The sequence below is a fragment of the Chiloscyllium punctatum genome, chromosome 5 (genome assembly GCF_047496795.1).
Source record: "Chiloscyllium punctatum isolate Juve2018m chromosome 5, sChiPun1.3, whole genome shotgun sequence".
Taxonomy (NCBI): Eukaryota; Metazoa; Chordata; class Chondrichthyes; order Orectolobiformes; family Hemiscylliidae; genus Chiloscyllium; species Chiloscyllium punctatum.
In genome coordinates, this window is record NC_092743.1 from 32285497 (window position 1) to 32305301 (window position 19805).

At 40.1% G+C, this 19805-nt stretch overlaps 1 protein-coding gene across 1 annotated transcript in view; it reads right to left on the reverse strand.

The window, feature by feature from the left end:
• The window catches only part of tg (thyroglobulin), a 366459-nt gene that overhangs the window by 252652 nt on the left and 94002 nt on the right, over positions 1–19805 (reverse strand). Inside the window, exons 27-30 of the mRNA XM_072569545.1 lie at positions 13670–13789; positions 11315–11398; positions 7722–7859; positions 5683–5862 (exon numbers count right to left, since the gene is read on the reverse strand). Of these exons, the coding sequence (XP_072425646.1) occupies positions 5683–5862; positions 7722–7859; positions 11315–11398; positions 13670–13789 (522 nt within the window). The remainder of the gene's footprint in view (positions 1–5682; positions 5863–7721; positions 7860–11314; positions 11399–13669; positions 13790–19805) is intronic.

The window sequence follows — 19805 nt, forward strand, 5'->3', positions numbered from 1 at the left end:
TAAAAGTATCACAGCATGTAATGAAACAGAAAACACAAATTCACAAATATGCAATTGGGGATAAGGTATTGGTGTTACTTCCAGTGTCAGGTGAGCCTTTAAAAGCAAGGTTTAGTGGACCTTATCAAATCGAGATGAAATTGAGTCAGTTGAACTACTTGTTAAGGACTCCAGACAGGAAGAAATCTCACAGAGTGTGTCATGTGAATATGCTCAAAAGAATTGTGATAGGGAAGGAAAGCAAGGGGAGATTAAATCACAGAATGATTAATGATTAAAGCACAGAAGAAAGACAAATGTTCAGAGAATTCTGAATTGGACATTCCTCAAATCAAATTGTACAGTGAGGAAGGTTTCAAAAATTGGGATAAATTATTGAGTTACCTTCCACAAGAAAATTGAAATGACCTGAAAGTTATTACTATCACATGGGGAAATATGCGAGATAAACTGGCAAGGACTAATCTAATTGTGCATGGTGTAGCGATAGAAGATGCTGTTCCAATTAAGCAACATTTTTATAGATATAACCCTCTAACGTTAGCACAGGCTCATAAGGAGATAGTGTGCATGCTCCAAGATGGCATAATCGAAGTGTGTTACAGTGACTGGAGCTCACCCATAGTCATGGTGCCAAAGCCAGATGGTACCCAATGGTTATTTTTGGACTATCGCAAAGTCAACGCCGTTACAAAGACTGATACATATCCAATTCCATGGGTGGAGGACTGTGTCAAAGAAGTGTGACAAGCAACTTACATTTCTAAGTTGGACTTGCTCAGAGACTACTGGCAATTACCTCTGTCAGAGACAGCAAAGGTGATTTTGGCTTTTGTAACACCAAATGGACTATATCAGTTAAAAGTCATGCCATTTGGTATGAAAAATGCTCCAGCCACATTTCAGAGAGTGACTAATAAGGTCATTATCAGATTACCCAAATGTGTGGGGTACATTGATGACCTAGTGGTGTTTAGTCACTCCTGGAAGGAACATTTACAGACTTGTTCGATCAACTTTGGAAGGCAGGCTTGGTGGTAAATCTAGCAAAAAGTGAATTTGCCAAAGCCCAAGTCACCTTCCTGGGGCATGTTATTGGACATGGACAAATGGCCCCACGAGATGCACAAATGCAAGTAATTGGAGAATTTCCCACACCATCAACAAAAAAAGCAGTGCTACGGTTCCTGGGAACTGAAAGCTTGTGCCGAACTTTAGCAGTGTGTCTGCTCCACTCACTGAATTGTTAAAAAAAAGGCAAGAAGTTTATATGGACAGTGGACTGTCAAAAAGCATTTGACAGCCTAAAAACTGTGTTAACAACTGCCCCAGTATTAGCCGCACTGGTTTGCACTAAGCCTTTCAAGGTAGCTATTGTTGCCAGTGATGTGGGTGTCGGTGCAGTGCACCTGCAGGAGGATGACAGAGATAGAAAGATCCATAAGGTAATTTTCCAGGATGTTGAACATTTATCAACAGAAATTTTCAACTGTGGTGAAAGCGACTTTAAGCTTGGTATTGGCATCACAACATTTCAGTGTTTATATTACCAGCAATGCATCTGAGACAATCATATAAGCTGATCATAACCCATTGACATTTATGGAAAATTTAAGGACAAATATGTCAGACTGTTTTGATGGAGCTTGTTGCTGCAGCCATTCAATTTGACAATTGTGCGTGTGGCAGGTCATGAAAATGTGATTGCCGATGCATTATCGAGACTTGAATGAGATACGGAGGCATTCGATGGTGGGTATACCATGGCCTGAATTTGCATGTGGTTGTGCATGTTTGCAGGTTTATAGTTAGTATGGTGTATATGTGCATTTAGATTACTAATCAGGTTTTTGAAGGGTTAAAAATGAAGCTATCTTTTGGTATTGATGGCGCTTTGATTTAAAGAGGAAACATATCACAAAGGGGCTAGTCCTACTTTTAAGAAAAGCTGTTCCTTGGCTCAAGGATACTCCGTCCTTGATTTTTGTCGGAGGGGGAATAAACCGGGCTGGGCTCCGATCAGTCTGGTTTGGTACAGGAATGAAAAGGATTTTGAGAGGCCTTTTGTTTACATGTATACAGATGAAACTTCAGGCAAAAGTGGTCATGTTTTAGAAGTGACCTGTTTAATAAAAGGGAAGTGGTCAGCTCTCTAGCTGAGCAGTTTGGTTCAGCCCAGAATTGGTTGGGAGTTCAACAGTAAGCTGTGTGGAAACTTTCTCTTCTGCCCTTCTAACTTCAACCTGTAAGTATCTGGCCCTTTTCTGTACTGTGTTTTAAAGGGTGGTTTGCTTTTTGGGGCTGTGGTGTATATTCGGAACAGCATACTTAAGTCTAGTTTGAATAGACTGAGTTCTGTAGGGGTCCTTTATATTTCATTGTGTAATTTTGAGAATAAATATTTTTGTCTGTTTTAAACCTGGTCGTCAACCTCACTAACTTAATCCGGGTAATTTTCACTGCACACTTACCGAAACAAATTGCAAAGTCTGGGCTGCCTGCTTAAGAAGGTTTTGAGTGGTCTGGCCTAGTCCATAACAAAAGAAAAAAAAAACTCTTGGGTCAATAAAGGCATAAGCAAGGTAGCAACACCTTCTTAAAACAACAAGGTATTCGTTGTAATACCTGCTCAGCACTGTAAAGGAGAGGAAGATGCAAACAAAAAACAACCAGTACGAGTGTGATATTTTGGACAGTAAGTGCAATCTTGGGTGACTAATTGGCCTTTCATACAGAAATTAGCAGCCATACGACAATCCCAATTTGTCCAGCATTTAGAGCTGGAAACAATGACAAGAAAGAAAGGTCACCCTATTATGTCCCAGATTGGTCACAAATTAATCACTCAACATCTCAAAAAGTAATCTTACAATGAATTTTAAATTGCATTTCAATAATTGTTTCCACCACCTCCCTAAAGATTCAGTTCCATAGTCTGCCCACTCTGTCACTGAAATATTGTTCTGCAGATTAGTTCCAGCACAGGTCAGACCCTCTGAGTCTACAGGGTCAGAATAGCTGAAGTTACTTACCATGCTTTATATTGTACAGTCTCTTCAGAATCCTAAAATCAGCAATCTCTTCTTTTCCAGTGAAAGCATGATGAATTTACATATTCTAGATATAGTTATTTTGGATCCTTGTAAAACACCACAGACCAGACTATGTTACTTATGTTACTTTACCCAATTGGAAAATTGACAGTGCTAAATGTGGAATCAGCCCGGTATTTCATCACTAGGTGGTTGTTTGGCTCTGTAAATAGTTTTTAATGAATTGTTTGTGTAAAGTATGATTTTTTTCTGTAATCTAAACAACATCGTCACATTTAATGGAAATGAATAGAGGCCAAAAACATAATGAAACATTTCAAATTGGAAGGTATTATTTTCCTCATATACAGAGAATTGATATATGACAAGGACTTTGAAGGCACATTTATGATCAAAATCATGATCTTCAAGGAACAAAATGGATGAATTCCATCACATTTCTTGTTTGGTATAGCTCTTTAACCAGGGGAAAGATCATTAGGAGGTGAGATTTGTTGGGGTGCAGGGATCGATGCATGGGTGTAAAAGCAGGATAGGATATCCAAAATAAACATGCCCCTTAGTTTTATACCAGATAATCATTTCACATTCCAAGTCTCTGAGTGGAGACTATGCTGTCAATTATATTATTCATTGTTCATGGATCTGCCCGACATTATCTACAGGCAGTTCAGGCCTAACTTTATCACAGCTCTGAGGTGAGGTCCAGTTGTGTTTCAGACCGAATTATTCTTATGATGGTGATCTGACACTGGCAATGAAGAGGACTCAAGTTAGAAATGGGACTGTTGAGAATGTACTTAGTGAGAACTTAGTACTCATTTAGGGCATTCATATTTTTATGCTTTGTTTATAAATGACCAATTAATAAGTCATGCAATATTTTCAAAAAATGCAACCTTGTGCGAGAGTCCAAGAACTCTTTTCTCCATTTTGAGATTATATCTTTCCCCTCTCCTAGCTCTCGCAGCACCTTGATTTTATGGTTTTGCTTTCAGCAGAGCTGGGGGAAAGTGAGAACGGCAACAAGGATAGAACTTCTCTGGGCCTCACCTTCTACCCCAATAATCTCCAGATATAGCACATTATCCTGTGTTATTTCAGCCACGTCCAGTCAGGACCAAAGATATAGTTCCCTCCCCACCCCATCTGCATTCCGCAGAGACCACACAGACGTGAGGAGAATATGTAAAACCCCACACAGTCACCCGAGGGTAAATTTGAACCAGGGTCATTGTCAATGTGAGACAGCAGTGCGAACCACTTGTTTCGGAACACATTTTATTTCTGCATTCCCTCACCCTCTAACCATTCCCAAGACCATCCTTTCTGTGCCATATGTTCCCCTTCAACTTTTTCAACAACAAGACATTCTCTTAAGTTTGGAAGAAGGGTCCTAAAGGATTTAAAATGTGAACTTTATTTATCTCTCTATGCTGCTAGACTTGCTCAGTATCTTCAGACTTTGTTTTTACTTCAAGCCAGTAGATGGGTTTTTCACTGACAGCTTAAACCTGTTTTTTTCTCCAAGATTACAGAGCAGAGGATTGAAGAAGAAAAAACTTGCAAGAATGACCTTCCATCTTCTTTATTTATTTGTGACTGCTATCTTGTGAGTTAAAACCAAAATGCATTCTGTTTGTACTCAACACGAAGTTCAAATGGCATTTGCTGACTTTGAGGATAATGAACCTTCTCACAAGATATCCCAGCTCCTGGGTCATCAGCTAGCTATCTACCAGCTGTGAGCAGTGAACAGATGCCAAGTTGAGTAGAAAACTAACTTTTGAGGTAGAGCCAGAAGAGAAGTTGACAAGATTAGCTCAGACAGTCCTAACTAAGTTAATATTGCAACCCCCCCCCCCCACCTCCCCCAAGAACTCAACAACCCTATTGGTGTTGAACCTATTGTTGCAAAAATTATTTACATCTGTCAGTTTTGTTCTCTACTTAACACATGTAAAGACACAGCCAAGGTATCTTAGTGTCTCAATGCACAAGAATAATAACAAGGACTAACCTACTTTCATCTACTTTCAAAAAATGGATCTGATGGAAATGAAAGTCGGCCATTTGCATGTTTTCTATCTGCCATTTTTATAGGAGTTTATTGTCCTCCTGACCTTTTGAAAATCTGGCTCATATGTCATCCTATCAAATCTGTCATGTCATATCCTTACACACGTACCTTACACAACAGTCATCAGATAATAACTGGATGGCAGAAACCCCCAGTAATTTTCCTCCCTGCTTAACCCAAGGCCAGATTAACACCTGTACCAACCCACCACCTCAGATGTGTTCAGCTATAATGATACAAATAGAATTACAATGAAATTGAATAGAATTATTCACAACTCCACAATAAACATAGAATTATATAGAAATTGTATACAATTTCAAAATTGAAATGGGTATTTTGAGTTTATATTGATATTTATCCTTACACAGGCAATTGTCCGAATTCCCTATTCCCAGTGTTCCCATATCCTCTTCATTCCTTTACCTTCAACCACCTATTCAGAGTCATTGACAATGAAGCTATGATAGTTCTTTCCATAACTCAACAATATCATAAATAAGGTTTCTCCCACTCTTTCTTCAATTGGTTTAGCGTGAAGTGACTTACCTTTTTTCCTGTACAGTATTTGTGGTTCCTCAGGTAGGATAAGGCCACAGTCAGTTTCAGAAAATATCCAGTCACTACTTTTTTGGCAAAGCTGTGTATCTGGGTACAGTACGCATTCAAAATGAAGGGCCGCACTGTCCTGTAAAGTTGCCACTTTGCAAATGTTCACCTCTGTACAACCTGAAATTAAAAAATGGAAAACCCAACTCAGAGAAGGACAAAATAACTAACTCCATCTGAACTGTGCCAGTTTGGACACTCCAAAGAACATCCCAGATGCATAACTTGAACTTTGTCACTTTTGTGAAAAGTTTGCATTTCCTGCGATCTTGAAGAATGGGAATTTAAGCGGAGATATCAGCTGTCACTCAATTGTTAGTGCACCGGCTGCTGAGTCAAAATGGTATGGAGTTTTCCATGATGTTCTCAACAATATGTATTTGCCAACCAAGGTCACATCGGAGAACTGATTCAGAATTGTTATGGAGCAGGAGGCCATTCAGCCCATCATGTCTACACTGGCTGTCTGAGCAGTTTGACTTCGTGCCAACCTTTTGCCTTTTCTCCATAACCCTGCACATTGCTTCTACTCAATACCTAGGTTGAACCTGATTCCAACATATATCCAGAAAGAGCATTCCAGATCCTAACTACTTACTGTTTGAAAAGGCTTTTGTCACCTAGCATTTGCTTCTTAGTAAAATCCTTGAAGTCTGTGCCCTCTGGTTCTCAATCCTCTTACAGGTATGAACAGCTTCTCCTTACCACTCTGTCCAGACTCCCGTGAGTTTGAAAACCTCTGTCAAAACTCTTCTCAGCCTTCTGCTTTCCAAAGAAAATAATCATAACTTCTCCAATCTGTCTTCATCATTAAAGTTTCTCATCACTGGAATGATTCACGTAAATCTCTTCTTTTGAATGCATTCACACATTCCTAAAGTGCAGGGCCCAGAACTGTACACAATACACCAGTTTAGCTCAGTTGAGTGGATGGCTGGTTTGTGAAGCTGTGTGATACCAACAGTGTAGTTTCAATTCCTATCACCAGATGAGGTTACCATGATGGGCTCTCCTTCTCACCCTTCTCCTTACTTACAGTATGCTGGCCCTCCCTCTAATGAGGGAGCCACCCTATAGTCTGTTAAGACTATGGCTACACAATGCACCAGCTGAGGGCGAAATAATGCCTTTTTTTTTAAGTTCAGCATAAACGCCCTGCTCTTGAACTCTATGTCCCTCGAATACAGCTTCATTAACAGTTCTCTGTACTGAAACTGTAATTGCCTATGCACATATGCAGACTCTTTAGAATAATACTCCTTATGTTATACTCCTTCTCCATGTTCTTTCTCCCAAAATGTGTCATACCACACATCTCCACAGTGAGTGTCATTTGCTACCTGTCCACCTACACCACCAGCTAATCAATGTCCTTCTGAATTTATACATTATCCTCCTCAGTTTATAATTTTCACAAGTTTTGTATTGTCTGCAAACTTTGACATTGTTCCCTGCACATCATTTATATATGTCAGGACAAGCAAGAGTCCAATACTGATGCCAGGGGAACTCCACACACCAGCTGCCAACCTATAAATTACACATAAACTATTGCGCTCGGTTTCTTATCATTCAGCTAATTTTGTATCAGCGTTGCTGCTGTCCTTTTTATTCCATTAACTTTCCCCACAAGTCTTTTGTGTTGGAAGCCTTTTGTAAGTCCATGTACCCCACATCATCAGCATTACACTCATCAACACTGTCTGTTACCTTTAAAACTATTATCTCAGAGCTGTTACAAGATCCTATGGTTCATTACCTGGCTCTTACAACAGCGACTTTACTTCAATGACACATCGTTAGCTATATAATGTTTAGGGACACTGTGAGGAATGAAAATCTGTAATTACGCGTTCTTCTTACGACATGTTTCCTCAGCATTGGTGATTATGGAGCAAAGTGCCAATTTTACAACCGAAGATAAGGACGCAAAAAACATTGAAAATAAATAAGAGTTTCATCTAAAGTAGGTTTCTTACGTGCCAGACACCACAGCTCTGCTTGTTTCATTGAAAACTGATGCTTGAAGAGCTGGTAACGCTGGTTTGGAACGGATTGGTTCAGATCTACTCGGACAAGCTTGGAGCCCAGCTGTGAAAAATGTTCTCTGGTGTTTTCTAATCAACACAGAAAATATTTTTAAAATCCTTGTTGCTAAACTGATCAGCTAAGGTTTCACATATTGGTGGCCACTGTCTTTTTCATGCATCAAAAAATGTAATATATCTGGACAACCGTGTTCCTCGGGTTTCCAGCTTCCCAACCTGACCCCTAAATTGTGTTCCCTCTTGCCTCTCATCTCTCATAAACAATGGGTCCATTTGTCTGCTTTTCAATAAACATATTAACTAAAATAAAACACCTTTCCTAAAACAGCAAACATAAGAACTTAAAGTAATCCAAGATTGACTGGAAGTCTGAATGACTATGAGTGATTTAGATAAGATAATGGGGAAAACTTATTATCTTTGCTTGATGAGTCAACAATCAGATGGTGTGAATTGAAGATATACAAACAAATGAAGGGAAAGGTTTAACTTAAGATTTTTCTTGCGTAGGTATTTGTTAGATCTGGAGGCAGAAAAACATTTGAGAGGGCAAGTGCATAAATATTTGAAAAAGAAAATCTTAGAAGAGTGTGCAGAAAGGACACGTGACTGGGACAATGATTTCTGAAAGTCAGAAAAGGTTTTGTGGGCCAAATGACCTTGTGTCTTTCCAAATCCTATTGCATGTCAATATATTAAGCATATGCATGGAATAATTACTTGGATGAAGGTGAAGGAAAGAAAGATTTGAGTGGCTAGTGAAAGACAATAACTTTGTACAATGGCTTCCACAATAATGTGCTGCCTGAGAGGGTGAATAGTCATTTAACTTTAGCCAGGAATTGATGAATTGTCATTTTACAACAATTTCTAATTAATGGATCATAATTTCTAACCTGGCAATTCTCATCAAAACATAGTCAGAGAATTAGCCCTTGGTGTGAATTGATCTAGTGGGATTTGTTCCTTCATTCCCGAGATTGATGATGGAATCTGCTTCAACTTAGTCTGCGTGATCACTAAGCTAAATGGGTCTCTAAAGTTCAGGATTCATAGTGTAATTGTGTTGCCCCTCCCGAGCCCAGTGCTGAAAGATGGATTGATCAGTTCAGTTGCAGGAGGGGAATAGCTTCAGCATCAGCCTCAGATGCGCTATTGGCAGCACTAGTGGAACAAAGTGATACTGAATAATTGTTAACTTTCAAAGCATCATCCTTTGATCATTTGCGTAAGGCAAGGTGGTCCTTAAATTTGCCTTAGCCACAACCATAACACTGAAGAAGACACAGATTAATTGATATCTTATTGACAATGTTGAGCACACAACACAGGACCATCATTAATGTATAACTTTATATAGCTTTCAATAGTTTTTTAATATTCGTTCAGGGATTTGGGTTTTGCTGGCTGGTCTAGCATTTATTGTCCAACGCTCATTACCCTTGAGAAGGTGATGGTGAGGTGCCTTCTTAAAACTCTGCAGTTCATTTTGAGTAGAAATGCCACGATGCTGTTAGTGAGGGAGTTCTAGAATTTTCACCCAGAGAAACTAAAGGGGAGGCAATATGTTTTCAAGTCAGTTTGCTGCTAGTGGTGTTTCTGTCAGTCAGTGATGGCTGCATCCCTGAATTGGTGACAAAAAATAAAAGTGGACCTATTCAATGTCTACCATCATTTTGGGTTAGAAATAGCAGAACATGAATGATTCCTAACTGTCCTTCATAAGCATTTAGTTCTCAAACTTGCATAATAATAAATGTGAAGATCAAATAATGGCTTTGCAAGTGATTGACAAACTCTCAGATAAAGAGGAACATAGAAACACACAAATGGCCCCCTTGCTGAGATATTTGGATCATTGATAGTCACATGTGAGATGCCAAAAGACTAACATAGTGCCACTATTGAAAAGAGGCGGTAAGGAAAGGCCAGGCAACTACAGACCAGTTAGCCTGACATCGATGGTGAGCAAGTTGTTGGGGGGGATCCTGAGGTACAGGATTTACATGTATTTGGATAGGCAAGGACTGATTAGGATCATCAACATGGCTTTATGTGTGGGAAATCATGTCTCACTGACTTGATCAAGTTTTTTGAACAATAATGAAGGGGTTTGATGTGGGCAGAGTGGTGGACGTGATCTGGATGGACTTCAATATGGCATTTGACAATGTTCCTCATGGTAGACTGGTTAGCAAGGTTAGATCTCATGCAATACAGGGAGAATTAGTAATTTAGATACAGACTGGCTTGAAGGCAAGAAGACAGAGGGTGATGGTGGAGGGTTGCTTTTCAGACTGGAGGCCTGTGACCAGTGGAGTGCCACAAGGATCGGTGTTGGGTCCACTGCTTTTCATTAGTTATATAAATGATTTGTATGTGAACATAGGAGGTATAGTTAGTAAGTTTGCAGATGACATAAAAATTGGACAGTAAAGGAAGTTACCTCAGACTGCAAAGGGATTTTGATCAGATGGGCCAATGGGCCGAGGAGTAGCAGATGGAGTTTAATTTAGATAAATGTGAGGTGCTGCATTTTGGAAAGGCAAATCAGGGCAGGACTTATACACAATAGTAAGGTGCTGGGGAATATTGCTGAACAAAGGGACCTTGGAGTGCAGGTTCATAGTTCCATGAAAGTAGAGTTTCAGGTAGATAGGATAGTGAAACCTTCATTTAGTAGGTTTTCCTTCAGACCATTGAATGTAAGAGGTCATGTTTCAGCTGTACAGGACATTGGTTAGGCCACTTTTGGAATATTGTGTGCAGTTCTGGTCTCCTTCCTATAGGAAGGATGTTGCGAATCTTGGCAAGATTCCTAAAAGATTTACAAGGATGTTGTAAAGGTCTTTTCCCTGGGTTGGGGGAGTCTAAAACTAGAGGCTATAAGTTTAGGGTGAGAGAAGAAAGATTTAAAAGGGATCTAAGGGACAACCTTTTCACAAAGTGGGTGGTGCACGTATGGAATGAGCTGTCAGTGGAAGTGGTGGAGGCTGGTACAATTACAACATTTAAAAGGCATCTGGGTGGGTATATGAATTGGAAGGGTTTAGAGGAATATGGGCCAAGTGCTGGCAAATGGGACTAGGTTATGTCAGGACATCTGGTCAGCATGGAAGAGTTAGACCAAAGGGTCTGTTTCCGTGCTGTATATCTCTGTGACTCTAAATCAGAAACACAAGTAGGCCATTCAGCCCTTCAAGCCTCCTCCACCACTCCATAAGATCAAGGTTGAACTGATTTCAACCTCAAATTCACATTCCCTCCTGCCCCTGATAACCTTTCATACACTCGCTTAGCAAGAACTTATTTAACAGTTAAGTGAGGAGGATATCCAGCCCTCGTGCCCCTTGGTCTCCAATTAGATCATGGCTGAGCTGTTCTTTAACTCTATTTCTTTACCTTAACTTCATATTTTTAATACCCGTAAATAGCAAAAAGAAACTATCTCAATCTTGGAAGCTTGAATTGTTTCAGCAATTTGTCGGATAACATGTCTTTTTATGCCTTAGCTTTACAAATACCTGGCACATCTAGGCTCTGTTGATCTTGAAGGACTTTCCCAGCACATTCAGAGAATGACTTCATCCGTGTGTTCATGTTAGAATCTGAAAAACATTTTAAACTGTAACGCTAGTTCAAATAACTTGGGATCTTTGGAATAAATTTGTCTATATGAAAGCTCCTGAGCTAGATAACCAAGTGATATATTAAACAATTTGTGACTCTCGGAGTGAATATGTTATATCAGTGCTGTTGGCTAATGGTCAGCAATGATGAACCATGTGGGCATGATTCTTAAAACAGTCAAATAGCCAAGCCTAGTTTTACTGAGAAACAAACAATTTGCAATGCACTACCTGGAGTTAAAGGCCAATGGGTTTCCATGATTCTCAAAACTAGAACAACCATTGAGGTAAGAACAATTCTTCTTTCCAAACCACTTTCTCATGTAAAGGATCCTTCAGCAGCAGGTAAGGATTGTGTGGGAGGGCACCTTGAGTAGTTGAGCCATGACCTCCAGCAGTAGATGGTAGCAGTGTAGGAGGGCACTGGCATAGCAGCTCAGGCAATCTAATGGGCTCTTTCTAGAGGAAAAGGGGTCTTTGGGGGATGGAAGCCTGATGGAAATGGGAAGACAAAGGATTTCCTCAACCATGTGTAAAAGAGAAGCTTAACTCTTTCAAGACCTTGCAATTACAATGAGTATGCTGTAAATTCTTTAACAAACATAAAAATATTGGGGAGATAATATCATAGTGGTGTTATTGCATGACTACTAATTTAAAGACTCTGGTAAAGTTCTGGGGAATCCCACTAAAGTACATGGTGGAATTTGAATTCAACAATAATCTGGAGTTAATATTCTAATGATGACCATCCATCAAATTCACTAATGTCCTTTGGAAAGGAAATCTGCTACCCTTACCCAGTCTGGCCTACATATGACTCCAGACACACAGCAATGTGCTGGACTCTTAAATGTCCAATGGGCAAATAGGGATGGGCAATAAATGATGGTGCAACCAGTGACACCCACATCCTGTGGTTGATTAATAAAAATAAGAATCCATGTACATACTGTGTCTTCCTTGTTTAACCTTAATTTCCCTTCATTTTTGGAATGACATGACCATTTAAATAAAGAGTTACTGCTCTGTGATCTTTCGGTCTTACATGTGTTCAAATCTAACAATATACTAATCTGGAAATTCTGAATTAAAAGATCTTCAAACCAGCATACTAATCTCATCCAGAGTGTCCCACATCATGAAATAAGACATGTTCTAAATTATGGACGGCACGGTGGCTCAGTGGTTAGCACTGCCCCTCACGGCACCAGAGACCTGGGTTCAATTCCCGCCTCAGGCAACTGTCTGTGTGGAGTTTGCACGTTCTCCCTGTGTCTGCGTGGGTTTGCTCCGGTTTCCTCCCACAGTCCAAACGTGTGCTGGTTAGGTGAATTGACCATGCTAAATTGTCTGTAGTGTTAGGTGTAGGGGAATGGGTCTGGGAGGATTGCTCTTCAGAGGGTCGGTGTGGACTTGTTGGGCTGAAGGGCCTGTTTCCACACTGTAAGCAATCTAATCTAAATTATGGCAGTCAAGCTAAAGTTTCAATAGATGAACAATTAAGGATGGAAGAGATAGAAATTGACCTTTCAGTATAATTTCTCATGTTGTGGTGCTCTATACTGCAGATATTGATACATCCAAATTCCCCTCTTGGTGAGAATTTATCAAAGTTTACCTGCCATTACTTCTCAGTTCTCTAAGATATTGAAACTAAATAAGTAAATTAAAGACAAAGTAGTGAAGATGTTGGAAATCTGAAACAAACATGGAGAACTCAGGAGAAACTTAGCAGGTCTGGCATCTTTGGAGAGAAAAACAGAGTCAATGTTTTGAATCTGATTCGACTCTTCTGCAGAGTATGTTTTGTTTTCTGTGTTCATTTCTAATACACTGAAATTGGCTGACCTACATAATTTATTTTAAGTGCACCCTTGTGGCTAAAACCAGAGAAGTTTTAATCCTCGTCCAAACCCGTAACAACTAAACTCATCTCGGGTAGCATGGTGCTGAGGTAGGTATAATCTTTTGTTAAATTATTGTCACTAAAGGGAATATCGACACATAATAGGGCCTGGTCACGCTGCCTGCCACAGTGAAATCATCTTCCAGCACTTACTGTCAATGAATAGTCACTTGAGGAAGATATGTGAGAGCAACTAGTATCCCAGAACTGCATTCAACATTTGGTGGAAGGCATTAGTGCTCTGACATAAAAGTGGCTAATGAAGAAGCAATTGAACAAAGTAAACAACAAGAAAATCTTAAAGAAAAGTCACGTGCAGTACAACAGAAAATTAAGCTTACCCTGCCAGAGATAGATACGCTGGAAAGAGTTGAATGATCTCTGAATCTCTTCCTTCATTTCTGGAGACAGTTCCGTGGAGTACTCAGCATTCACAAAATTCTTCGATAAAAGTGCATAAGCTGCATGGAATTGAAGTAGCTTAGTTTATTTCAAGTAATCTTTCATTTGATACTAAAATAGGCTTTCATGTGATATGAACATGTTTAGAAAGTTGTGAGTCTTCTCTTTTGCATAATACAGAGATGAAAACAATGATCTTGCAGTGTACAGAACACAATCTGAGACAGTGGAGAAAGTGAGGACAGCAGATGCTGGAGATCAGAGCTGAAAATGTGTTGCTGGAAAAGCCCAGCAGGTCAGGCAGCATCCAAGGAGCTGGAGAATCGAAGTTTCGGGCATGAGCCCTTCTTCAGGAATCTTCGGGCTCATGCCCGAAACTTCGATTCTCCAGCTCCTTGGATGCTGCCTGACCTGCTGCACAATCTGAGACAGTGACAGATATGAGGGGTGGCGGAGCAACGGAATAGAAAGTGTTCTGAACAATCTGATTGTATTCCCACTGGGTTTACCTAAATGAAGGATTATTGGATTACCTATGCTCCATCAGGTTATCAGAACCATGTGAACTGGTCGTAATAGGTTTTGGGAATGAATATTCTGTCTAGATTTTTAAAAATTCAGTTATGGGCTATGGACATAACTGACTGAGCCAGCATTTATTGTCCATTCCTCCCTGTGCTCGCAAAGGCAGTGGTGAGCTGCCTTCTTGAACCTCTGCAGTTTCTTTGGTGCAGATTAAGAAGGTATGATGTGGTGATGCCAGTGTTGGACAATGTTGCAAGTCACATGACACCAGCTTGTAGTCCAAAAGATTTATTTAAAATCATAAGCTTTTGAAGCGCTGCTCTTTCGTCAGGTGAGGTAGTAAGGTAGATTTAGGATTTTGACCTAGGAACAGTGAAGTATTTCCAAGTCTGGATGGTAAAAGGCTAGAAGGAAACTTGCAAGTGGCATTCCCATTAACCTGCTGCCTTTGTCCTTCCAGGTGGATTTGAATAGTTTTTCCCCTTTCCCTGTCCATTCTAAACAGTATTACCATAGCTAATATATCCTAAATGGCTCTCCTGCGTTCTTCATTAGTTCCATTTATAAACCCTTTCATCATTTACCTATATTAAATAAAAATCTCAAGTTGATCATTTTAACTATTTTTTTATATGAGATCTAAAAACTTCAGAACCCCTTACCACCTCAGCATTCTTTCTACAATCCACACTGTTTAAACATGTTTGGCATTATTTCTTGATATATAACATCTTCTCCATATTTTCAACATTGTTAGCAGTACAAAGAACTTACTGGATACATATATACCTGTAGAAGCAGGAAGAACTAAATCATCTTAAATTAAAGTAAAATACTGCAGATGCCAGTAATTTGAAAGAAGCACAGAAAACACTGGGGAAACTCAGAAGGTCTGGCAGCATCAGTGGAGAGAGGAAGAGAGTCAACAGTTCAAACCTGATATGATTTTTCTCTGAACTGAAGAAATTCTGAAGAAGAGTCTCACTGCACTCAAAACATTACCTCTGTTTCTCTCTTCACAGATGCTACCAGACATGCTGAGTTTCCCCAGAATTTTCTGTATTTAAATCATCTTAAACTTACCCCCAGAAACCCACAACCAGCCCAATGCAAGATTTCCATTTCCTATTAGAGCAAGGGTCTTGTTATCTCTGAATGAGATTGCTTAATGAATTATTAGTTATTATGAAGTATTACTGTGCCACTGAGATGTGCAGTAGAATTGGGTTGAAACTGCTTAGTCCCATGTTAAGACATATACTTAGTATATTCTAACTTAGGAGAGAAAGTAAGGACTGCAGATGCTGGAGACCAGAGTTGAAAAGTGTGGTGCTGGAAACACACAGCAGGCCAGGCAGCATCCGAGAAGCAGGAGAATTGACGTTTCAGGCATAAGCCCTTCTTCATTAGGTGGAAGGAAGTGAGGGTGAGAGTGAGAGTGATAGGCCGGAGAGGGGGTGGGGACGGAGAGGCCGGGAAGATGATTGCAGGTCGAGAAGGCAGTGCTGAATCCGGGGGTTGGGACTGAGATAAGGTGGGGAGAGGGGAAATGACGAAGCTGGAGAAATCTACATTCATCCCGTGAGGTTGGAGGGTTCCTAGGCGGAAGATGAGGCACTCTTCCTCCAGGCGTCGTGTGGCCAGGGTCTGGCGATGGAGGAGGCCAAGGACCTGCATGTCCTTGGTGGAGTGGGAGGGGGAATTAAAGTGTTCAGCCACAGGGCGGTTGGGTTGGTTGGTGCGGATGTCCCAGAGGTGTTTCCTGAAATGTTCCACAAGTAGGCGGCCTGTCTCCCCAATGTAGAGGAGACCACATTGGGTGCAGCAGATACAGTAAATGATGTGTGAAGGTGCAGGTGAAGTTGCGATGGATATGGAAGGATCCATTGGGGCCTTGGAGGGAGGTGAGGGGGGAGGTGTGGGTGCAAGTTTTGCACTTCTTGTGGTTGCAGGGGAAGGTACCGGGAGTGGAGGTTGGGTTGGTGAGGGTTGTGGACCTGACGAGGGAGTCATGGAGGGAGTGGTCTCTCTGGAACTCTGATAGGGGTGGGGAGGGAAATATATCCCTGGTGGTGGGGTCTAGGAATGCTCCAACCATACGGGATGAATGTAGATTTCTCCAGCTTTGTCATTTCCCCTCCCCCCACCTTATCTCAGTCCCAACCCCCAGATTCAGCACCACCCTCTTGACCTGCAATCTTCTTCCCGACCTCTCCGCCTCCAGCCCCTCTCCAGCCTATCACCCTCACCCTCACCTCCTTCCACCTATCGATTCTCCTGCTCCTTGGATTTTGCCTGGCCTGCTGCGTGTTTCCAGCACCATACTTTTCAACTATATTCTAACTTAGTCTTCTGTTAATGGATTTCACCAAGGGAGAAATTTAGCTTAAGGAATTTTTGTGGCTGAGAAACAAATAATTGAAATTAAGTGGCCAGTATTTCAGGCCAATGGTGGCCATAATTTTCCTGTAAGTGAATACATGGCAATAGAAATGGTGTAAGTCTGCTTAAAAATAGCAAGTTAAATATCACACAACAACACGTTATAGTCTAACAGGTTTATTTGGAAGCACTAGTTTTCAAAGCGCTGCTCCTTCAACCATCTGATGGGGGAGCAGTGCTCCAAAAGCTAGTGCTTCCAAATAAACCTGTTGGACTATAACCTGGTGTTTTTAACTTTGTACACTCCAGTCCAACATTGGCACCTCAAAATCATAAAAATAGAAACTCAGTTTCCTGATAGTTATAAAACACCTATTGCAAAATTTAAACGTGACAAGGTGTTGAACCAAGAAGACAGAGACTGACCAGGATTGTTATTCAAAAAAGGAGCAATTACGTTTTCATTTTTTTTGTCCCAGGAGAAACAGGTTTAGTCCAGTAAAAGTTGCAATGTAAAGAAGACTCAGTGACAGAATGTTTGACACTCCACAGCTATGTGTAGAATAATCAATGGCTGATTATTGCAGATGGGCAAATGTTGATCCCAGCATGCTGGTGCATTTGGCATGAAATATTTATGTTATACAACCACAGCAAATTCAAACAGAATTAGGCTACTCAGCCATCTCTGAAATTCAGTCAAATCATGGCTAAGCTGATGGTAGCTTTGACTCAGTTTCCCACCTGCCCCCCTTGTGCTTGACTCACTTTGTACATTAAAAGTCTGTCGAATTCAATTTTGACTATATTCAATGAACTAGTCTCTGAAGTAGATAATTCCAAAGGCCAGTGACTCTATAGATGGAGAAATTCCTAGTCATCTTAGCCTTAAATGGGAAATTGCTATTTTTTAAGAGTGCTCCCTCATTCTATAATATCCCACAAGAATAAACATCTTCTCACCATCTAATATGTCGAACCCCTCAGAATCGAAGAGATTTCAATATTTTCATTCTCAACATCATTGTGTACAGGCCTGCCCTGCTCAACCCCCCTCATAAGGCAACACTTTCATCCCAACTATTAGCTGAGTGACCATTCTTTGTTCTGGCTTTCGTGCTAATGTATCCTTCTTAATTGAGGAAATTGAAACGGCACACAATTTTATAGAATGAAGTCTCATCATAGCCTATTACCATGCCTTCCCTATTTTCAGAGTCCATAAGGGCAAACATTTCATTTGTTTTTGCTTATTCCATATTACTTGAAGAAACTGCATGCTAAGCCTTTTGGAATTCATATACAAGGACACCCAGATCCCCCTGAATCACAGCATTCCACAGTGTTTTTTTCCCACTTCAACACTATTCTGCTTTTCTATTCATCCTGTGAAAATTGACAATCTTAGATTTTCCAACATTGCATTTGACTTTCATTGTACGCTCACTGTCTTAACCTAATCCCTTTGCAAACTTTTAAAAATCTCCTCACAGTTTGATTTCTTACTTGTCCTTTGTCATCATAATGTATAATATATCATATATATTAGTTCCAATATAATATATCAGTCCCAATTGCATGAGCTCTTGTCTTGTGCAGTTACCATCCATATAACACCTTATTGAGTGTTATTTCTGGGAAATCCAAGTATATTATATCTAGTTATCCTGTTATCTGTTTGCTACATCTTCAAACAGCATAAAAAATGTCAACATGATTTTCCTTTTATAGAATGGTGCTGATTCAGCTTGACAGTATTATGATTTACTAATTCTTCTGCTAAGGCCTCATAAATAATGGATTCTAGCATTTTCCCAATGACAGATGTTAAACTAAACAGTACCTTGCTTCCTGCTTTCTGCATCCCTTCTATCTTGAATAGCTGGTTACATTTCCAGTTTTCCAATCTGGAAATTTCAGAATCTAGGGAATAGGTTTGGGTCTCACTTTAACATGAACCAGTAAACAGTGACACACAGTTGACTGCTATAAGACCATGAAAACCATAAGAAATAAAAGTAAGCAATTTGGCTTGCTTGACTCTGTTCTACCACTCAATATCCAACATTCTCACATTTATTTTCCTCCCTTTTCCCCATAACCTTTGAGTCCCTTACTAATCAAGAAACTATCCATTTCATAAATACACACAAGGGACTCTGCCCTCACAGGTGGCTTGGCAGAGTTCCAAAGATTCTCAACACTCCCAGTATTGGCACCCCTTTACTCTGAAATTATGCCCTCCAGCTCCAGATTTCTCCATGAGGGGAAGCATCCTCTCAGCACTTTTCCTATCCAGCCCATCAAGAATCTTATATGTTTCACTGAGATCATCTCTCATTTGTCTAACTTCTAATAAGTAAAGTCCCAATTGTTTAACCTTTGCTGCCTTCCTCAGAATTTCATTTATCCTCCAGGTTATATATAACATTTTCAGCCTACACTTATTCAACAATATACAGTGAATTGCCTTGTACTTTGATACGTACGCTACGAGTTGTCCTTAGTGGGTAAATGAAGTTGAAATATGAATCAACCGTGATCTAATTAAATGGTGGAAGAGGATTGAGGAGCTGTCTGACCTACTCTTGTTCCTACATTCATTATATTTCTCAATCATACCATCAGGCCAAGTAGCTAACCCCCTTTTGTTACCTAGTCTCTCCAGCAGGGAATTCAGTTAAACATCTTAGGTAAGATAATACTAGCAACTTTGTGGGTGAGGGACAGGGTTGAAACTGCAGCTGATTTTGGAAAATACACAAGGAACTGCTGGCCCAGAGCCTAAGAGCTCAGGGGTCAATGCTTGATCAAAGAGAATCATAAAAGAGAATTATGATCATTCTTGCAATGAATGGCAAGGATCCAGCTTTGCAAATTCTTAGCTGCCATAATAATTTATCAAACTATGGAGAGTCATCATTAGAAAAATAATGAATTTGATCTACATATTTTGGAAAGACATCATTTATTGAAGCTTATTCTCATTTTTTTTAATTTGCATGTCAGTCAGTATTACTCAACATTAAACAGAGTTTATTATGAATATAAATTAACACAGATTGTTTACATGTTTTGAAGGGAGTCACTGGTTTACTGCACTGTTTGTACTGACACAGATAAATTCTGGTCCTGCTGCAAGGAAGCTGTTCGGTATAACTGAGGCCC